Source organism: Pogona vitticeps, chromosome 1 (assembly GCF_051106095.1).
Source record: "Pogona vitticeps strain Pit_001003342236 chromosome 1, PviZW2.1, whole genome shotgun sequence".
Classification (NCBI taxonomy): Eukaryota; Metazoa; Chordata; class Lepidosauria; order Squamata; family Agamidae; genus Pogona; species Pogona vitticeps.
In genome coordinates, this window is record NC_135783.1 from 208,851,767 (window position 1) to 208,872,343 (window position 20,577).

General features: G+C 41.0%; 1 protein-coding gene across 6 annotated transcripts in view; it reads left to right on the forward strand.

Annotated features, from left to right (window-relative positions):
- The window catches only part of KCNH7 (potassium voltage-gated channel subfamily H member 7), a 376,531-nt gene that overhangs the window by 330,775 nt on the left and 25,179 nt on the right, over window positions 1-20,577 (forward strand). For all 6 annotated transcript variants that reach the window (XM_072982177.2, XM_072982182.2, XM_072982194.2 and 3 more), the window contains 3 exons: window positions 11,194-11,446; window positions 13,294-13,499; window positions 16,342-16,441. In XM_072982177.2, coding sequence (XP_072838278.2) covers window positions 11,194-11,446; window positions 13,294-13,499; window positions 16,342-16,441 — 559 coding nt within the window. The remainder of the gene's footprint in view (window positions 1-11,193; window positions 11,447-13,293; window positions 13,500-16,341; window positions 16,442-20,577) is intronic.

Consider the following 20,577-nt stretch of genomic DNA (forward strand, 5'->3'; position numbering starts at 1 on the left):
GTACATCCAGGCTTTCCCTCCAGTCAATACCTGATTTCTTTTCTATTCCTTCTTATTTTATTCTCACTCTGTTTTATTATAACTGTATCAAATGATTATGTAATGTTCTTGTGTTTTATTGTTTTATCCTATACTGGAAGCCACCTAGAGTGGTCGAGTAGACCAGATAGGCGGGATATAAATCAAATACATAAATAAATAAAATAAAATAGGCAGGACATTCTAAAACTGTAATCCAGCACAAGGTGTCTTTGGCTTCAGATAACCTCCAGCATTAAAAGTCAAGGCAATGAAAAAGAAACTCATTTTATTAAATGCTTAAGAAATTAAATATTCTTGCTGGCTGTTGCATTAAACAGCAGCAGTGACATGACTTGAAGTACATGTGATGACAAGGAACCAGACAATTATACAAGAGTACAAGAAACAGGTTGTGCCTTCCTCTAACCAAACCCACCTAAAAAGACGTCTTCCATTTAACCTCTTGTGAAAGATGTCATCTACGTGCACTCCCTCTGTCAGGAGCCCATGCTCTCTTGCTACCGAAGGCAGAGGAGAAGCGCCTACTTTGCCCCTATCTTTGCCGCCTCCTTTCCCTCCCTCTTCCCCCCCACCTTTTCTTCTCACCCACCACTGCTTTCCTCCCTCCCTCCCAAAATTGCTTCAAAGGGACAAAGACACAGCTGACACACTTATCAGGTCCTGAATGAGTAGAAAGTATGCAGTCATAGCAATACGAACTTTGTAAAAAGCATATTTTGCTACCCACTGGATTTGGCCTTTCTGGGGCATGAAGGACACCCAAGACAGACAGGACATAGTGGAGAGTTCCGACTAAACGCAATCCACATGGAGTGGGAACTGGCAATGCCACTCCAGTATCTTTGCCAAGAACACCCCATGATCAGAAACAAAAGGCTAAAAGATATGACGCTGGAAGATGGGCCCCTCAGGTCGGAAGGCGTCCAACATGCTACTGAGGAAGAGCGGAGGACAAGTACAAGTAGCTCCAGAGCTAATGAAGTGGTTGGGCCAAAGCCGAAAGGACGCTCAGCTGTGGACGTGCCTGGAAGTGAAAGGAAAGTCCAATGTTGCAAAGAAAAATACTGCATAGGAACCTGGAATGTAAGATCTATGAACCTTGGGAAGCTGGAGGTGGTCAAACAGGAGATGGCAAGAATAAACATCAACATCCTGGGCATCAGTGAACTAAAATGGACAGGAATGGGCGAATTCAGCTCAGATGATTATCATATCTACTATTGTGGGCAAGAATCCCGTAGAAGAAATGGAGTAGCCTTCATAGTCAACAAAAGAGTGGGAAAAGCTGTAATGGGATACAATCTCAAAAATGACAGAATGATGTCAATACGAATCCAAGGCAGACCTTTCAACATCACAATAATCCAAGTTTATGCACCAACCACCATTGCTGAGGAGACTGAAATTGAACAGTTTTATGAAGATTTACAACACCTTCTAGAACTGACACCAAAGAAAGATGTTCTCATTCTAGGGGACTGGAATGCTAAAGTAGGGAGCCAAGAAATAAAAGGAACAACAGGGAAGTTTGGCTTTGGAGTTCAGAGCGAAGCAGGACAAAGGCTAATAGAGTTTTGTCAAGAGAATAAGCTGGTCATCACAAACACTCTTTTCCAACAACACAAGAGGCGACTCTATACATGGAAATCACCAGATGGGCAATATCAAAATCAGATTGATTATATTCTTTGCAGCCAAAGATGGAGAAGCTCTATACAGTCAGCAAAAACAAGACTTGGAGCTGACTGCAGCTCTGATCATCAGCTTCTCATAACAAAATTCAAGCTTAGACTGAAGAGAGTAGGAAAAACCACTGGGCCACTCAGATATAATCTAAACCAAATCCCTTATGAATACACAGTGGAAATAAAGAACAGATTTAAGGAACTAGATTTGGTGGACAGAGTGCCTGAAGAACTTTGGATAGAGGCTCGTAACATTGTCCAGGAGGCAGCAACAAAAACCGTCCGAAAGAAAAGGAAATGCAAGAAAGCAAAGTGGCTGTCCAACGAGGCCTTAGAAATAGCAGAGAGGAGAAGGGAAACAAAATGCAAGGGAGATAGGGAAAGTTACAGAACATTGAATGCAGACTTCCAAAGAATAGCAAGGAGAGACAAGAGGGCCTTCTTAAATGAACAATGCAAAGAAATAGAGGAAAATAACAGAAAAGGAAAGACCAGAGATCTGTTCAGGAAAACTGGAGATATTAGAGGAACATTTTGCACAAATATGGACATGATAAAGGACAAAAATGGGAGGGACCTAACAGAAGCAGAAGACGTCAAGAAGAGGTGGCAAGAATACACAGAGGAATTATATCAGAAAGATTTGGATATCCCGGACAACCCAGACAATGTAGTTGCTGACCCTGAGCCAGACATCCTGGAGAGTGAAGTCAAGTGGGCCTTAGAAAGCCTGGCTAACAACAAGGCCAGTGGAGGTGATGGCATTCCAGCTGAACTATTTAAAATCTTGAAAGATGATGCTGTTAAGGTGCTACATTCAATATGCCAGCAAGTTTGGAAAAGACAACAGTGGCCAGAGGATTGGAAAAGATCAGTCTACATCCCAATCCCAAAGAAAGGCAGTGCCAAAGAATGCTCCAACTACCGTACAATTGCACTCATTTCCCACGCTAGCAAGGTTATGCTCAAAATCCTACAAGGTAGGCTTCAGCAGTATGTGGACCGAGAACTCCCAGAAGTACAAGCTGGATTCCGAAGAGGCAGAGGAACTAGAGACCAAATTGCTAACCTGCGCTGGATTATGGAGAAAGCCAGAGAGTTCCAGAAAAATATCTACTTCTGCTTCATTGACTATGCAAAAGCCTTTGACTGTGTGGACCACAGCAAACTATGGCAAGTTCTTAAAGAAATGGGAGTGCCTGACCACCTTATCTATCTCCTGAGAAACCTGTATGCGGGACAGGAAGCAACAGTTAGAACTGGATATGGAACAACTGATTGGTTCAAAATTGGGAAAGGAGTACGACAAGGCTGTATATTGTCCCCCAGCTTATTTAACTTATATGCAGAATACATCATGCGGAAGGCTGGACTGGAGGAATCCCAAGCCGGAATTAAGATTGCTGGAAGAAATATCAACAACCTCCGATATGCAGATGATACCACTCTGATGGCAGAAAGTGAGGAGGAATTAAAGAACCTTGTAATGAGGGTGAAAGAGGAGAGTGCAAAAAACGGTCTGAAACTCAACATCAAAAAAACTACGATCATGGCCACTGGTCCCATCACCTCCTGGGAAATAGAAGGGGAAGACATGGAGGCAGTGACAGATTTTATTTTCCTAGGCTCCATGATCACTGCAGATGGGGACAGCAGCCACGAAATTAAAAGACGCCTGCTTCTTGGGAGGAAAGCGATGACAAATCTTGAAAGCATCTTAAAAAGCAGAGACATCACATTGCCAACAAAAGTCCGAATAGCCAAAGCTATGGTTTTTCCTGTCGTGATGTATGGAAGTGAGAGCTGGACCATAAAGAAAGCAGACCGCCGAAGAATGGATGCCTTTGAATTGTGGTGCTGGAGGAAGCTCTTGAGAATCCCCTGGACTGCAAGGAGAACAAACCTATCAATTCTAAAGGAAATCAACCCTGAGTGCTCACTGGAAGGACAGATCTTGAAGCTGAGGCTCCAGTACTTTGGCCATCTCATGAGAAGAAAAGACTCCTTGGAATAAACCTTGATGTTGGGAAAGTGTGACGGCAAGAGGAGAAGGGGGCGACCAAGGATGAGATGGCTGGACAGTGTCTGCGAAGCAACCAACATGAATTTGACACAACTCTGGGAGGCAGTGGAAGATAGGACGGCCTGGCGTGCTTTGGTCCATGGGATCACGAAGAGTCGGACACGACTAAACGATTAAACGAACGGGGCATGAACGAGATGTGGACAGGAAATGGATCACTTGGGCAGGGTGCGAGTAAGCAGGCAATGGTTGTGATCAAATTCCAGTCATTAAATTTTCATCTACAGCAGACCTCTGGATCAGAAAAGCTCTGAGAAACCAAAGAAATCTTAATGTTCTGCACTCATTATAGGCACACACAGTTACGGTTTCTAAAATACCTTCATTATGTAAAAACTGACAGTATTTTAGAATGAATATGAAATCCTTGTATTCCTTAAGCATATATTTAGAAACCTCTCAGTAATGCCTGAGGCATTTTTTCCCCAAAATGTATCCACAGGCAATATAAAATAGTAAACCTTTCTTAATGACTAAGCATATCTAATATTAGACAGTTTCACAGGGTGGGCAGAAGAGATGAGAGAAGTAGACAACATCTAGGCCATTAGCCTAGATAAAATATGCTTGTTCTTAGCATTGCCATTTAAAAAAAAACTTGGTTGAAAAGTATCCTCTGTGACAAAATAATTTTCAACACTGTGCTTGCATCTTCAGAGGTAGCACAGGAAGAAGCCTGGTTTCTCCTTAACCAGTTGCCTTTACGTACATGGGATGTTTATGTGCATGCCACTGTTCTTAGCAATGTATCTTAAACAGCATGTTTTAACTTGTCTCTGTCCTTATGTGCCCCGGATACTTGGGACCTTCCTCAGCCTTCTGGCGTAGCCAACAGTCAAGGATGATGGGAATTAGTATGTAAGACATCTGGAGGTTGCTATGTTACAGAAGGTTGAGATCAAGCTTTGGTAGTTAGGAACATCCAAGGAAGAGAATGATCTATCCACATGTTCTATCATGCCTCCAGCACTTTCAGAGCACCAGGGAGGAGGGGTCAGTAGCTGGCATCGTTTTGACACCCAGAATTAATAAGCCCATCCTTCTTGCATGCTACTTGCTCTTCCCTTCCAGTCTCCTGTACTTATAAATAAACAAACTCAAACATGGACTCTGTGTTCAGACTGTCCACTTCGGGATAAGCCTTCAAAGTCCAGATGTTTGGGGTTTCAACTTCCAGAAGCTCTTGTTGCCACTACTGTAAGGAGATGTAGTCCAAAACATTTGAAACTCCGAAGGTTCCCCAGCCTTGCTGCATGGTTTCTGCCTTCCCTGGCTGGCTCCTCTGTGTCATCTGTATGATCTCCCAGCGCTCCAGCTCCGCATACTGTCCAGCAGTAGTCCTGGCATGATACAATATTGTGTGGTGTTTTTTTTAAAATGCTTGCCATGTGTGGACAGTGATGCGGAGAGTTTTCTGGACTACAATTTCCAGGCTACACTATGAGTCATAGCCACTGTTCAATCTAGCTCTGTACAGATTCTCAGGAACATGACGTAGTCTGACTTGTTTTCAGTCAGTTAAATGGCCTATTCAGTATACAGTATGTCTATGATAATAATCTTGCCCTTTAAAGAGAGACATGATTAGTGCAGAAGACCCACTCAATGTAGAAGGACCACTTAATCCTACTTGTATATAGATATTTTAAATATTTGTCATGTTTCAGCATTTTCATAACAGTATATGAATGGAATTCAGATGTTGTAGAAAAGGAGATAACAGTAGGAAATCACTCCACAGTATCTGTAACTCGTGCATGTGGCTGACTCTGGGAGCCAAAATGGCAACCTTTTGGAGAACCAGTCCTAAGCAGGCTTATGAAGAAGTGAGTTCCATGGGAATGTATAGTATTTTCCAGTAAACAAGCATAAAACTGAGCCACTTGTGTGCACGTAAGTAACGATATCCATGTAATTCAAAGTACTGTACACATCATGTGGAAAGTTGGACTGAATTCAGACAAGGAGGAGTGAAAATTGGTGGAAGAAACATCAATAATCTAAAATGCACAGATGACAGCATATTACTAACAGACATATTCAATAACTTGAAATAATTTCTGATGAAAATGGAAGACGAAAGTGCAAAAGTAGGACTGCAGTTGAACTTTAAGACAAAGATCATGACTACAGAAGAACTGCACAATTTTAAAAACCGAAGTTTTTAAAGATGTTGTATACGTCAGTTCAGTCATCAATCTAAAACAAGACTGCAGCAAAGAAATTAGAAAAGGGCTGAGGCTCAGAAGGGCAACAATGAAGACGAGAAACTAGAAAAGATAATCAAGTGTAAGAACATGTCACCAGAGACCAAGGGCAAGATAATCCACAATATTGTATTCCTTTGTACAGCTATGCAATATGGTGCTGGAAGAGAGGTTTGCAGATACCTTGGACTGCTTGAACAATGAATGTGGGCCCTAGATCAAATCAAGCCAAAACTTGATCTGGAAGCAAAAATGATGAAATTAAGATACTGAGCACATGGGTGTTTAGCCCACTGTTTGGTCTGCTTTAGGAATGGGGTGGTTCACTCTTAGAAACAGTGATCAAATGACAATTTTGTTGGAGAGAACCAGTCTACCCTCAGAGTAGTCTTATCCATACCTTTCTGAGCCAAACAAACAAAACCCCAGGGGCTTCTGTTTTGGGGAGTTTTTTTGGGGGGGGGGGTTGGTTTTTGTATTTTATTTTTATTTTTATTTTTTTGTGGAAGTAGGATCACCTTGGTTTGGATTAGTTCCAGTGCATGTCTTTCTGGATCCAATCGAAAGCAAGCCTTCTAGTATGAATTTGCAAATATCATGAAGTGGTTTAATACACGAGCCACTTTAGGATACTGGCAAATTTATCACTTCCTTTGCTCCTCAGCAGAGGGCCAGGGGAGGTTTTGGGGTTTTGGGTCTTTTTACTGTGTAATGGACTATTGCTGATATGCTCCATCAGTTATATATATATAACTGATATAAATAAATCAATAAAACTTCTCTCTGCCTTCTGTTAAAATGCTGATTGAGAAAGTGCCTGCAGCCAAAGCCCCCACAGTGGACTCAACTGCGGGCAGTTTAAGCAGCTTCACAATATTGGCAGGAGCGATTTCCATGTGAACCGTCAGGCTTCATTAGATCGTTCTAAAGAAGCTCAACCATTCCTAAGAGGCCCACATTACCTCGCTTCCTGCCACTAATGTAGCCGCTCCCTGAGGCTGTTGTACTTCAGGCAGGTCCTGAGAAGGCAAGACTCATCGGAAAATGCATAATGCAAAAAAAAAAAAAAAACTTGAAGACACAGTGGAGAGGAATATCATTGTCCTTACTGTTCCTCTGGTTTTACATTTTGGTACTCTTCGGGGACATTTATACTTTGGGCCATCTCACAAGTTCAGCACAATGAACAATGTTACAAATAATGGACGTACAAACCAGGTATACCTGCTAGGTATTTTGCTTTAAAACAAGGCAAGCCTCTAAAGTTGTTATATTGATTATTAGCAAGTCTACCTGTTTTCACCCTGGTGGAAAAACCGATGACTCCCTTCCTCTCCACAATGCTCTCTCTTTTCCCACCCACCCCCCATCATGCTTTCACACTCCTCTCTTTTCTTTTTTTCCACTCTGATTTTCATTCAGTTTATATCAGAGTTAGAAACTGATATGGTCCCACCACCACTCCACACTCCGTCTTCTTCCTCCTCTGCTGTGATGTTTCCCATCATAAACACAACACTGATCTTCTTACATCCTTCTTTCCCAGTTCTGGATTCTAATTCCCCCAAGCAGCAGAGCCAGTTGAGATGTAGCCTGTTCAGTTAGATGAGATCTCGGTTGTCTCCATGCAAAGATTTGTGTCTCTAGCTTTTACTATTTTTTGGAAATCTGACCATTTCTGTTCCCGAGTTCTTGGCTGGTTCTTTTTTTCGTATAAATGTCTGTTATAATAATGTTCTCTGTTTTTTCACAGCACAAGTTCTGTTGTTTCCTTCCACATCATAGAAACGTACCAAACACTTATTTCAGGTCATTTCTTCAATCATTGCTTGGCTTTAGTGCAGTGAGAGTCTCATGTCAAACATAACACTCATTGTTTGGTTTTTACTATTTTGTTAAAAGTGGAGGAATTGGGTTAATATTTTTTGGATCAAACTTTGAAGTGTTTCCACGGACCTTTATTGGGCAACATGAAACAAATTTCTGCTGAAAGGATTAAATGTTTAAGTTGTGTGGCCATCATCTATTTTAAACAGCGTGTTTAGAATTCATGTTGTAAATATGAATGTAGCACACATTTTAAAAGTAGTGGGTAGGCAGACCCAGTCAGTAAAAATCCAATTTATTTCATATTCTCAAAAGGAAGTTCCTGTCTTCAGATATTTTCTACTCCTATGCAGGATAACTTGTCTTGTTAGCATAACACAGAGATAATGTAAGTGCCAATTGTATGAGGTGTGTACAGTATGAAGAAGACAAAAAAAGCAGAGTTACAGCATCATAGGCTGAAACAGAGCTTGGGAAATAGCTTTTTAAAAGTAATTCATTACTTCTTACTCTTTTCCTTTGAAAAGTGCCTTGTTACCATTGCCTGTTATTGACGGACTAGTTCATTTACAGTACTCACTATTAATGAGTAACTTTCAATTAATGTTAATAATTTTTAAAACCTGATACTTATACAAATGCAAACATGGGCAAAAGTCTCCCCAAATAACTCCTCCAGGAACATCCTTAATGAGTAAATTATGCCCATTACACCAGAAAGAGAACATGTTGCCACTTGTCATGGTACTTTTAAAAAGTAAGAAATTGCAAAAAACGTTGTAACTTGTAACCTGGCACTTCCAAGTACTGGATGGAAATTACTGAAAACAATTTCTTATACAGTGGACCCTCTACTTACAGAATTAATCTGTATTGGAATGGTGGCTGCAAGTCGAAAAGTCTGTAGGTCGAATCTCCATTGGCCTACAATGCACTGAAAACCGATTAATCCCATAACTGGCAGTTTTTATTCTATTTTTGTTCCATTTTGGTTTTTTTCTAGTCTGTAAGTCGATTCTCCGGCTGCAAGTCGAATCTAAATTTTGCTGCCAGAGAAGTCTGTAACTCGAAAAGTCTGTAAGTCGAGCCGTCTGTAAGTCGAGGGTCCACTGTATGTCCCATACTACACGTAAGACCACAGTGGCTGTGCTATAAATGGCAGGTGTCAATAATAACAGCCGCCTACTAGTTGAACTGTGAACAGCCTTTGTCTGAAAATCTAAGAGAACATGGATTTAGCTGTGCAACAAATAACTTTCAGCACCAGCTAATGAAATACACGTAGCTGTGCAGACAAGGCCATTTATGGTTGTTGTGGGTTTTTCGGGCTCTTTGGCTGTGTTCTGAAGGTTGTTCTTCCTAACATTTTGCCAGTCTCTGTGGCCGGCATCTTCAGAGGACTGGAGTAGGAACTCTGCCTGTGCTCTGACTCCTGTCCTCTGAAGATGCCGGCCACAGAGACTGGCAAAATGTTAGGAAGAACAACCTTCAGAACCCAACCCACAACAACCATCAGATCTTGGCAGTGAAAACCTTCGAGAAGGCCATTTATACTTGAGATGCTAAATGCTGGGATCTGTGTCAGCTTTGAGCAATTTGCTATGGCTAATTGCAGCTAATTGGCAGCAAGCTGGGATGCATCTCAGTTGCACAGTCAGGTACATGACCAGGTGTGTGACTGAGTCACGCTCTGGCAGTTCATCAAAATCAGTCCCAGTAAGCTATAGTAAGTTATACAGCTCTTACATAAAGGCCAATGGGACTCTGACGGTTCTTGTTCTAAATGGCTGAAGATTCAGTTGATCGTGCTGTGATGTGGGCAGAGTACAGCAAAGCAGATTGGCAGGACTGATCGGCCCCAGCAGCTTGGGGCAGTAATTGGCCCTCTCCTGAGCAGACCTAGCAAAATTGTTCCTCTTATGTTGGAAGAAAATACTGCTCTGATTATCAGCAAGTAATTTCCTCTCAATGCAATTAGTAGTTTTGGAGGAAGACTTATTGTCAAGGCAAAGGCAAGATAGGAATTGGTTAAACTCTGCCTCCCTGCATGCTGTAGTCCTGACAACAAACTGTCACTGCCAGGGAGATGCCTGAAACGGTAGCTCAGCTCTCAGAAATATGACCTCTCACTATTTCCTGATGCCTTCAAATCAAATGTCATCCTAGGTGGGATCGTGGCCAGCCAAAACCTGTGGCCCTTTAAGATAACTCTTTCACATTTCCTCCAGCAATGCCATTTGTCCTGCCTGCCGCTTACCAAAAAGAAAGAAAGAGAAAAGGGCAGATTACCATATCAATTTTTCATTTAAACTAAAAGCATCCATTCAATGCAAATTTTCCCCATCCAGATACTTTGAACCGCAGCTCCCATGAGTAGCCAGTGGCAAGGGAATCCTGAAAAATGTGGAAGTATTGAACGCTATACAGTATATTACATGGTCTTGCTCCATCTATTGGCCAGTTCTGATAAAAAGGTAAATAAATATGTGGTACCTCGACTTACGAACTTAATCCATACTGGAACGGCGTTTGTACAGCAAAACGTTCATAAGTCAAGGCAAAATTTCCCATACAAATGCATTGAAAACCATTTAATCCATTCTGGCTGTTTTTCGTTCTCATGCCGAGGTGCTGTTTGCAAGTAGAGGCATTAGTTGCCATAGGAACTAATGCAAAGCCGGTTAATCCATACTCTACCACTAGGGACAGAATTTTTTTTTCTTCTTTTGACCTCAGATGAACTTAGGTCAAAAAAAGGGCAGGAAAGTTTTTTTATTATTCATAAGTCAAAGCTCAGTTCACAAGTCGAAGCAAAATTTTGTAAATGAAGCCGTTCGTAACTTGAAATGTTCGTAGGTAGAGATGTTCGTAAGTCGAGTTACCACTGTATATTTCTGAGGGTTTTTTAGTATTTTCACACACAATACATATTTTTGAGGGTTTTTTTAGTATTTTCACACAGTGGATAAATGAATCAATAGCTACTGATCCCACAGATAGGGGGGTAATACTGTAATATTCTACTTATTAGTGTACTATGCAAGTGCATATCTGATTGCAAAATATTTAATAGGAGTACACTAGATAATATTTCAACATAGGGTAGCCCCATAGGAGCCAATATTCGTGTAGAATCTTTTTACTTATTCCATTGTTTGCAATTCAATCTTCTGATAATATATTGATCCCAGTCTGTTACAAATTCTATGCAGATCGCCCTGGACTAGCTACCGGAGTTGTTAATTGGTGGGATTTTTTTTTCTTAATCTGAGTGCCCAGAAGGAGACATCCAAAATTGTAAGCAACTTGGCAGGTTAGTTGGATTAAACTCTCGCCTTGTCTTCATTAGGTCCTAAAGGGGTTTCCAGAATGTTTACAAGCTGATATCTGTCTCCACCTCAACCAAACCTTACTTCAAAACTGCAAAGCTTTCCAGGGGGCCAGTAAAGGCTGTCTCCGGGCTTTGGCTATGAAGTTTAAGACGACCCATGCACCTCCTGGGGACACACTGGTCCACTGTGGCGACGTTCTGACTGCCCTTTACTTCCTTTCGCGGGGCTCCATCGAAATCCTCAAGAACGACATGGTTGTCGCCATTCTCGGTAAGCCCTGTGAGATTTCATCAAGTCTGGAAAGAGGTTGTTGCTGACACAGTAGCAGTTATTACGAGAGACAATACTTCAAGTGGATGAAAATCAATGAAATTGGAAATCTGTCTTTTTAATGCAAATGTAAATTGTACTTTTAAACAAAGAAAAATACCGTATTGTGTAGTTAAAGGAAACCACATTGGTTTTTGTGGGAGGCAAATGTGTATAGGACTGCAGCCTGACAGAACTGCAATCCTAAACTCACTTTATGCCAAAACCAGAGAGATATCAGCACTCTGCTGTCTGCTGCATCCATTGCTTGTTCAGCTGGGAAGAGGAAGGGAAAATGTGTTCGAAGCATGAATGGTGGTCCACTACTCCTGTTCTGCTATGGAAACATCCATTCCACTAGAGCAGTGGTTCCCAGCCTTGGGTAACCCAGGTGTTCTTGGACTGCAATTCCCAGAAGCCTTCACCACCAGCTGTGCTAGCCAGGATTTCAGGGAATTGCAGTCCAAGAACAAGGCTGGGAACCACTGCACTAGAAGAATGGCTCAGCAGAGGGGCCTATTAGATTACTGGATAAGCCCTCATTTCATCCAGTGTTCTGAAAGGGGCTTAGGGTGAGCCACCCAGCTTACCTCCATCTCACTGAAGCAAATGGAAAGACAGGAGAATAGAGACCGCACTGCCAGCTGTACTGAGAGCCCATCTCCACTAAGCGCTTTCCCCCTTCTCCCTCAAAGACCCTTTATTCCAACTAGCCATTTGTGAGAATTTTGTGACTTAAGAATGCAAGCTGAGGAAAAGATGCCTCTCCATAAACGCACATTGTCCCCTCTCCATAAGATGTAGAGCTTCCAAAGCTAATATATCAGCATAGCACAATCCTGTGATATAGTTTCCTCTTAGGTACGTTGAATGACCCTTGTAATATATTGAAAGAAGTGAGGCAAAGTATAAGGTCTAGATCAGTGGTTCTCAAACTTGGGTCCCCAGATGTTCTTAAACACTGCTACTCCCAGAGATCTTGTCCAGCTCAGCAAGTAGTGAAGGTTTCTGGAAACATCTGGGGACCCCACTTTGAGAACCACTGGTCTAGAGTACTACCCCTGCAGTAGCCATGCTTTTCTACCTTCCATGTATTGGTCCAGCCTCTAGTGGGGTTCCGCACATATCCTGATATATGTGCATGATGTTCTTCTCTATCAGAGAAGATAGAAACTTGGCCAGATTTATATGGAGAAGCTCTACACCAGGGGTCTCAAACTGTGGCCCTCCAGATGTTCTTAGCCTACAGCTCCCAGAAGCCTTTAGCACCACCTCTGCTGGCCAGGATTTCTGGGAGTTGAAGTCCAAGAATATCTGGAGGGCCACAGATTGAAACCCCTGCTCTACACACATAAATCAGTATACATGTAAAGACCCTCCCTGTGGCGGCCTAACACAAAGCACGGAGGGCAGCAGGAAATAAGGCTAACATGTGGAGCTTCACAATCCTCTTCACATGTTGTTTCAGTGCATGGGAGGGTCATATGAAATTCACACAAACACATATTAGAGTAGAAGCATGATTCCAAACTGAGCACCTACACCCACATGCATGTATGCATGCATAATGTCAGGGAAAGTGTATAAATTCCTCCCAGCCACACCCACCCCCCAGCTACCAGTAGGAAAGGTGACATCCCAAATCTCCTGTTTCAAGGTGGAATAAGTGCCTTTTCTAGAAAGATTGTATGTTAACAAATCCCTTTTTAAGATTGGTTCTATATCTATTTGAGGAAACCATGTATATATTTATTTATTGTAATTTTTTTTCTGTGTCTGCTTCCTTCCCTCACCCATGATTGGGGCAGGAAAAAATGATATTTTTGGAGAAATGGTACATCTTTATGCAAAACCAGGGAAGTCGAATGCAGATGTGAGAGCCCTGACCTACTGTGACTTGCATAAGATCCAACGGGAAGACTTATTAGAAGTTTTGGACATGTACCCTGAATTTTCAGACCTGTTTCTCACTAATCTGGAGCTCACATTCAATTTGAGACACGAAACTCCCAAGGTACATGACGTGTGAAATTTTGATATATATTTTTTCACATATGAAAAGATAAGGATCATCTTCGGGTTAATGGAATTGAAACTGCAGAGGAACCGAATAAAGTTAGAAAGAAACCAAACTAGCTTATTCGCGCGCACCCCACCGCTGCCTTCAATGAGGGGCGGATTTTAAATTGTTTTAAAGTGGGTTTTTATTTTTTTTTTAAATACTTCAAATTATTTTATTGTTTGGACTCCTTTCGATTGTTTCATGTGATTTTACTGATTATTCTGTACCCTAAGATCTGTTGATACAGGACAAGTGAGAAATAATTTTAAAAACAAGTCAGTAAACAAAATAAAAGATTTCGCTTGGCTGAAAACCACAACAGAACTGTGCCCCATGCCTTGATGGACATTTTTATACTGCCTTTCCACAAGAATCGCTAAGGCAGCATACAATGAGAACACATAAAACCAATAATAATATATTAATCAACAACAAGACTGTATTAAAATAACATTAAAAACAACATTACATGTACTGCCATTATGACAATTTTGGATGCTATTAAACAACCAACTGTCAAACCTTTAAGTTATTATTTTTGCATTATTTCCCTTTGATTAGCACTACGTGGAATGTTTGGTTTAAATGACAAAATCAACATCCTTGTTCCAGTTCAGTGGAATTTGCCATAGCAACCTTTCTTCTAGCCTGTTACCAAAAGGCAGGAGGATAAGAAAAGTGAACATCAGCATTGCCATCAGCATAGTTCAGTCAAACTAAACATGTATTTTAAACAAGACATGAGAAAGAAAGAGAAATGGGATTCTGCATGCCATCTTTGTAGCATGGCTTGGCTTGGCCTGGCCTTGTCTTCTGGGCCAACTGCCAAACCACTGTCAGCAGAATGAACTATGCCTTGTTCCTATGTAACGTCTAGAAATAGAAGTTGGTCCAAGGGCTGCCAACACAATACAAAAACATCAACAGGGATCTGAATCCTTGTCCCACACAGGTGAGAATGAAAAATTCAACACGTTTTTCTCTCTGCTGGAGGACATTACCAGAGTTTGTGTGGCTTTTTTGCATTTGAGAACATTTTATTCCAAAATAAAATTTAAAAAAATGGATTTTGTACACACGTACAAAAAGCCTTCTATTTTGCACAAAAATCTCTCTCAAAAAATATAAGTTCTGCACAAAGAAACCAATTTTAGCACCAAAACATCATCCTTTGTTTTTCTTGTTTGGGTTTTTTGGTTTTGGGGGTTTTTTAGGGTTTTTTGTCATTCTGGCAGCTGATTTTTTTTTTAAAAAGCTTCATTTTTCATACTCAGGACCAAAAATGTTGCTGTGATTGACCACTTTTTTTCTAATGGGATGATTTAATTTTCACAACACACACTTCTTCTTTTTTCTTTTTTTTTGACTAATGAGAAAATTTGTGATGTAAAAGTTGTTTGTTACATTGTTAGTGGCTGTGAGTGGGGGGATATAACACGAGCATTGTTTGACACGTACAATGTTTGCCACCCTCAATCTGTTATTTAGGAATAAAATAAGAATAGAAAGGTTATATTTTAAAAATTTATACACTATGTATGACATGAAGCATCACCTCACGGGGTGACATCATTGTAAGACTCAGTAGAACCCCTTTCTCCAGTTAGAGGCATCGTGAATTTCGTGAATTTGAACTGTAAACCTAGTATTGTATCTGAAATTTTCCACAAAGAAGCAGAACGAATTATTCATTAAAATAAAGAAAATAGCAGTCAGAAAAAGCCAGTTTCAGCAATAGCTGAATTTATCTAAATCAAAGCAGGAAGACACAAAGACGTGTATAATTCATCAGTCCTAGTATTATCCAATGTAATGTTTATCACCATTATTGTGTAATTAAATGTCATAACTAATTACAATCAGTTACTACATTACTGTCTGCAGTAATACACATCCTAAGGGGACTTTTCATATTTTTCCTCACCAGGCTTGTTTTTCAATGCTCAAAAAACAAACAATTGCCAATCATTATAGAAGTTGGAGAAATGCTTTAATTAACATGTTAACGCCAGCATTAACCCACACTCTCTTCAGTTCCAGCTGTGCACATTAATTTGGATTATGGGCCTTACCTAGAAATGGATTACTTTTTCTTGCTTGCTTAAAAAAAGGAACACTGAGGCCGCAATTCTGTTCACCTATGTGACTGTGAAAGGGCAGGCCCGCCAGCATTTCTGCCCCTAGCAGGCATTTTATTTTATTTTATTTTATTGAGGAGTGACTGGTTGCATACTGTTTGTGAAATTGGATGTGTGACTCATCCCTTGAATGGCAACCCACTGAAGGGGAAGAGAGTTACATGATTACCCTCACGTGTGCAGTTATTGCTATTGGGATTTTGTATGTATGGGTTAGATCCAGAGTTTCCTTCTGCCAGTGGAAAAAGGAAGTCTCCTGCATCCCCTTTCACCCTTGAGAATTCTGCTGTGATGGATTTGAGGTTCCTCTGCTCTTACGCCATAAGGCACTGGTGTCGAACTGTGGCCCTCCAGATGTTCTTGGACTTCAACTCCCAGAAGCCTTCACCACCACCTCTGCTGGCCAGGATTTCTGGGAGTTGAAGGCCAAGAACATCTGGAGGGCCACAGTTCGACACCACTGCCATAAGGCATGGAGGGAATGCATCATGATATATAGAATGTGTAGGGGAGGGCACCAGACACTGGGAGAGGGATACAAAAGTTTACCTCACGGACAGAGAAGTCTAGTTCCCCACACAAAGTTAACCTGTGAAGGGGTGTGCAACATAAGATCATTGTCTAATCTACCATGTGGGGCTCTGTCACTTATCCAGGCGGACCTCACCATAAGACCACAACCCACAAACGAGTCAGATGAGGACAGCCGCAAACTCCGAAGAAGGAAGTTATCTTTTGAAAGTGAAGTAGATAAAGGTAATGAATTCCTTTTGTTAAAAAAAAAATGAGTGTTGATGATGGTGGAGGAAGTGTCATCCTCAGACTAAGTGCTTCTCATTGTCTAAAGTTCGAGTTTGTTAAAAGGCTCTGAAGCCGTTCAACTTATTTGTACGAATTAGATTTTAGAATTTTAATGTATTGCTGTAGTTCAAACCGTGTAGTGCGTGGGTGATGTTGACATCCTTTAATGTGACAAAAATTGCTCATTGACCTTAGAATTAAAATACTAAGATCTGCTCAGTTACTTGAAACATTTAGCCTACCTAGCTGTAAGCTATTCAAGTCCATTTGGAAAACCTACAGAATTCAGGAAAAGGTCTAGGGAAACTGATATGGGTAGCATCTGATAGCGGGACCTGAGCAAAGCTCAGAAACCAGTCAGATCATGATACTGCCTTATTTGTGACATGGTTCCAGTCGTAGCAGGAGGTTTAATCCGACAAGGTGAAAACCCAGTTGTGTTCATTAGATCTCTATGGAAACGTGATGACTGCCAGAATTCTGCTTCTCAAGTGAGGCTGCAAGGAATTTTTGTCTGAGTGGCTCTCCAGCTGAGTAGTATCATTCCTTTGAATGCTGTCATATTATATTTTCTGCAAAACAGAATAAAGGGCCGAGGCTAGCCTGAGACATTGCAGCCCATGTCTCAGGACAAGATGGTGTCCCCTCCTCAATCATGTATAGAGGTTGCTGGGACTTGCAGCCTCTTTGGTGATAGGGTAGAAGCACTTGATTAGTTGAAGGGGCCCTGGAGATGCTGAGCAGTGTCCAACAGAAGAAAATGTTTGGGAAGTGCTGGAAGAACAGTTAGGAAGGAACATCCTGCTGCTGGCCTCCAACATCTGCTACCTGAGCTGGTAGCCTTATTTATTTGTTTGTTTGTTTGTTTGTTTGTTTGTTTGTTTGTTTGTTTGTTTTATTTATTTATTTATTTATTTATTTATTTATTTATTTATTTATTTATTTATTTATTTATTTATTTATTTATTTATTTATTTATATCCCCTTCCCCACTTTTTCCAGAGAGCTGAAGACAAGGTATATGGATCCCTTCCTCTCCATTTTATCCTCACAAGGTCACCCTGAGGAAGATCAGGCTGAGAGTGTGACTGGCCCAAAGTTGCCTGTGTCTTTCATGACTGAGTAGGAAGTTTAATCCCATATCTCTGTTGCAATGTTGGTTAAATTACGCTAGCTGTGCAGCAGAAATGCAAGGATTCAAGGAGCAGAATTAGCTTCAAGTTCTCAGATTTAGTCCACCCCCTTCTCGCACCAACTGGCACTTACTGTCTCAATAACTCATTCTGAGACATTAGTGAAAATAAGAATACAAGGTTTCATTACTTTCAGTGAAATATAACATTAAGCTAAAAACATGACTGCTTTGAACAACTGGCCTCAAGCGACTCATTGCTTCCAACAGACTCTTGAGTGGGGGAAAAGGAGAGACGGAGCAGAGAAGCAGGGCTTTCTTTGCACTTATAGGCAGGGAAGGAAGAATGGATTAGTGCTAGAAACATATACAGTCATCTCAGCCCAGAAAGCTCCCTCCCAGCCAAACCTACTAGAGGTGGAATGTGCAGTTGCAAAGAACTCCAACAGTCTCCTGAGTCTTAGTTCAATACTTTAACCACATTGCTACGATGGCACCTTAGTCTGCCTGATGGGCACACCAGCCTTATCAAGCTGGTTGGATTTAAAGCCCTCATGCAAAAAAAAAAAAAGCTCTGAAACTTTCACAGCTGGAGAAACTGGGAAATCTTTGGATGTTTAGCCCTAAGCCTTTGAGGATTCTGATACATATTCCAACATATTAAATAACTATCAAACATGATTTATGTATCTTTTGTCTTTTAAGCTGCATTCCGACACTCATGTATCTAAGAATTTCTGGACTCAAAGAGCTTATCTCCCAGATACAAGTGCGTGTAGAAATGAAGACTTTCTGCATTCCATCCTTGTAAAAACTTGTATAGGATTACAGTGTTAATTAAATGAACAATTTTTTATTTGCTATGACATAGTCCTCATTATAAATACAGTAATTCAAGGTCTCTCTGAATTGCTGATGTCAGAACTTTTCAAGTTACCAAGCAGTTGTTTGTCCTAGACAAGGAAGCCTTTAGCTTGGTATCTTTTTTTTTCTCTTTTCAGTAGTGTGACATTACCTTTCCATCAAAGGGGCATCTCTGAAGCACAAAGCCAAGAGTGACAGCAAATCTGTCAAGGAAATGTCCCCATGAAATATTTAAGCTGCTCTTCTCACACATGCACACACAAGCCATTGACAGAGGTGACTTGCCTGAGTGACCTTCACATTTCGTATGGGAAACCATTCGTTGCCACCTAAAGAAGAAATAGTAACCTTCTAAGCCATGTCCACTGCGGAATTTTTAATAGCTGCCTCGCAGTAGCAAATAAATGACTTTCATGCATTCAGATCTCAACATGCATCTCACATAGCACTCTTCAAAAAAAAGGGCAGAAAGTAATGAAATTTCAATTTGGATCGAAGGCTCACAGGATTGTTTGGACCATAGCTCCCTGGAATTCCCTAGGCAGTATGGCTATGCTGCCTAGGGAATTCTGGGGGTTGTAGTCCAAAAACACAAAGCTGTACATCTCTAACTTGGATCCAGTCTTGTCTTTCTGTGAATGGAAGAGCTCCTTTTGTCTTGGAAGGCATAAGATCCGACACAGTCACCCTTCATGAGGAAGCAATAGAGATGAGCCTCACTTCACATGCTGATTGGAGTGTCCCGTGTTGAGTGAGTGCAGAGGTAATTGGCAAAAATTGGTGACTTTTTAAAGATAAAATCACCCCTTTGACCAGTATATGAAAGGAGTTCCGTTCACAAGTTGTCTGGACCAAGCATATACATTTTGTTCATCACATGCTGGTTTTAGCCCATTAATGAATGGTATCCAGTTATATTTCTTTCTTTGAAAGCATGTTAATGTTGCCTTTCATCTTATCAGATTTCACAGTGGGGTACATCATAAATCAAATGCAAAAAAGGAAAAAGATGACAGAACTGCTAAAGTTTTAAAGCAAACTAAAACTTACTCAGTTTAAACATTATAAGCACTAAGGAGCGTATTGTAGTATGTTTGCATTTTTATTGTCTTTTCTGAGTTTGTGTGTTTGTTGTAAAATAAATAATAATAACAATTAAACATAGAAGCACTTGGGGAAATAAATGTTTTGGCTTTCTTATGTAGTACCGGTGTTGGGACTGTTTGAATCTCTTTGCAGAAGATATCTGCAGACTGGTGTATCTCTGCAAGATTATTTTGTTATTGATTTTGTACTGAAAGAGGTATGGAAAGAAGGGCCTCAGCAGAACTGTAGAAAGCAGACCGGTTGATATGGGACTAAGAACTTCAGGTTTTTTGGTGGCAGGAGCTTTAGAGGTAGGAAATAGCAGATTGAATTGGACCATCAGCGAAGGTGTTCTAGACTTGGCATAATACAGGTGAAGTAAGCAGCACCAGTCAATATTCAGATTTCTACTAATTGAAGCTACTTATGATATTTAACCATCTTAAAGATCATGGCATATGTAATACATTGCAGTCATTGAGTTGGAACATTACCAAAGCATGGATCAGCATGGCCAGGCTATACCTGTCTGTAAGTGCTAACAGCTGATGAACTAGTTGCACCTGAGGAAAAGTGCCTTGGGCTTCTAGAAACTCTGGTGATTGGGCTGTGTCTAGGAGTACTCCCAAACCGCAAACATCCTCTCTTGGGGAAGAGCAATGGTGACCACCACAAGTTGAACGCCATCTGCCTGGAGACAAGAAACTTAACTCAAAGAGCTTATCTCCCCGTTGCCCTTCCACTGTGTCTCAGGAATAATTCACCCAGGTTGTTACTGAATTCAAGTCACTCTTTCAGAATTTCTGCAGCCTCACCTCAGTCAGATGACTAGGAATACCAGAACCAGGTAGCTTCAGCATCCAGACAGCACTGAACTCTAACCACTAAGATAACCTTGTCCAGTAGATACCAAAAAAACCATGGTAGGGATGGAGAAATACAGCGTACGTGCAAGGAGCTGAATCAGATATCTCCCAGTACTTGATTCTGGAGAGGGGGAGCGGAATCA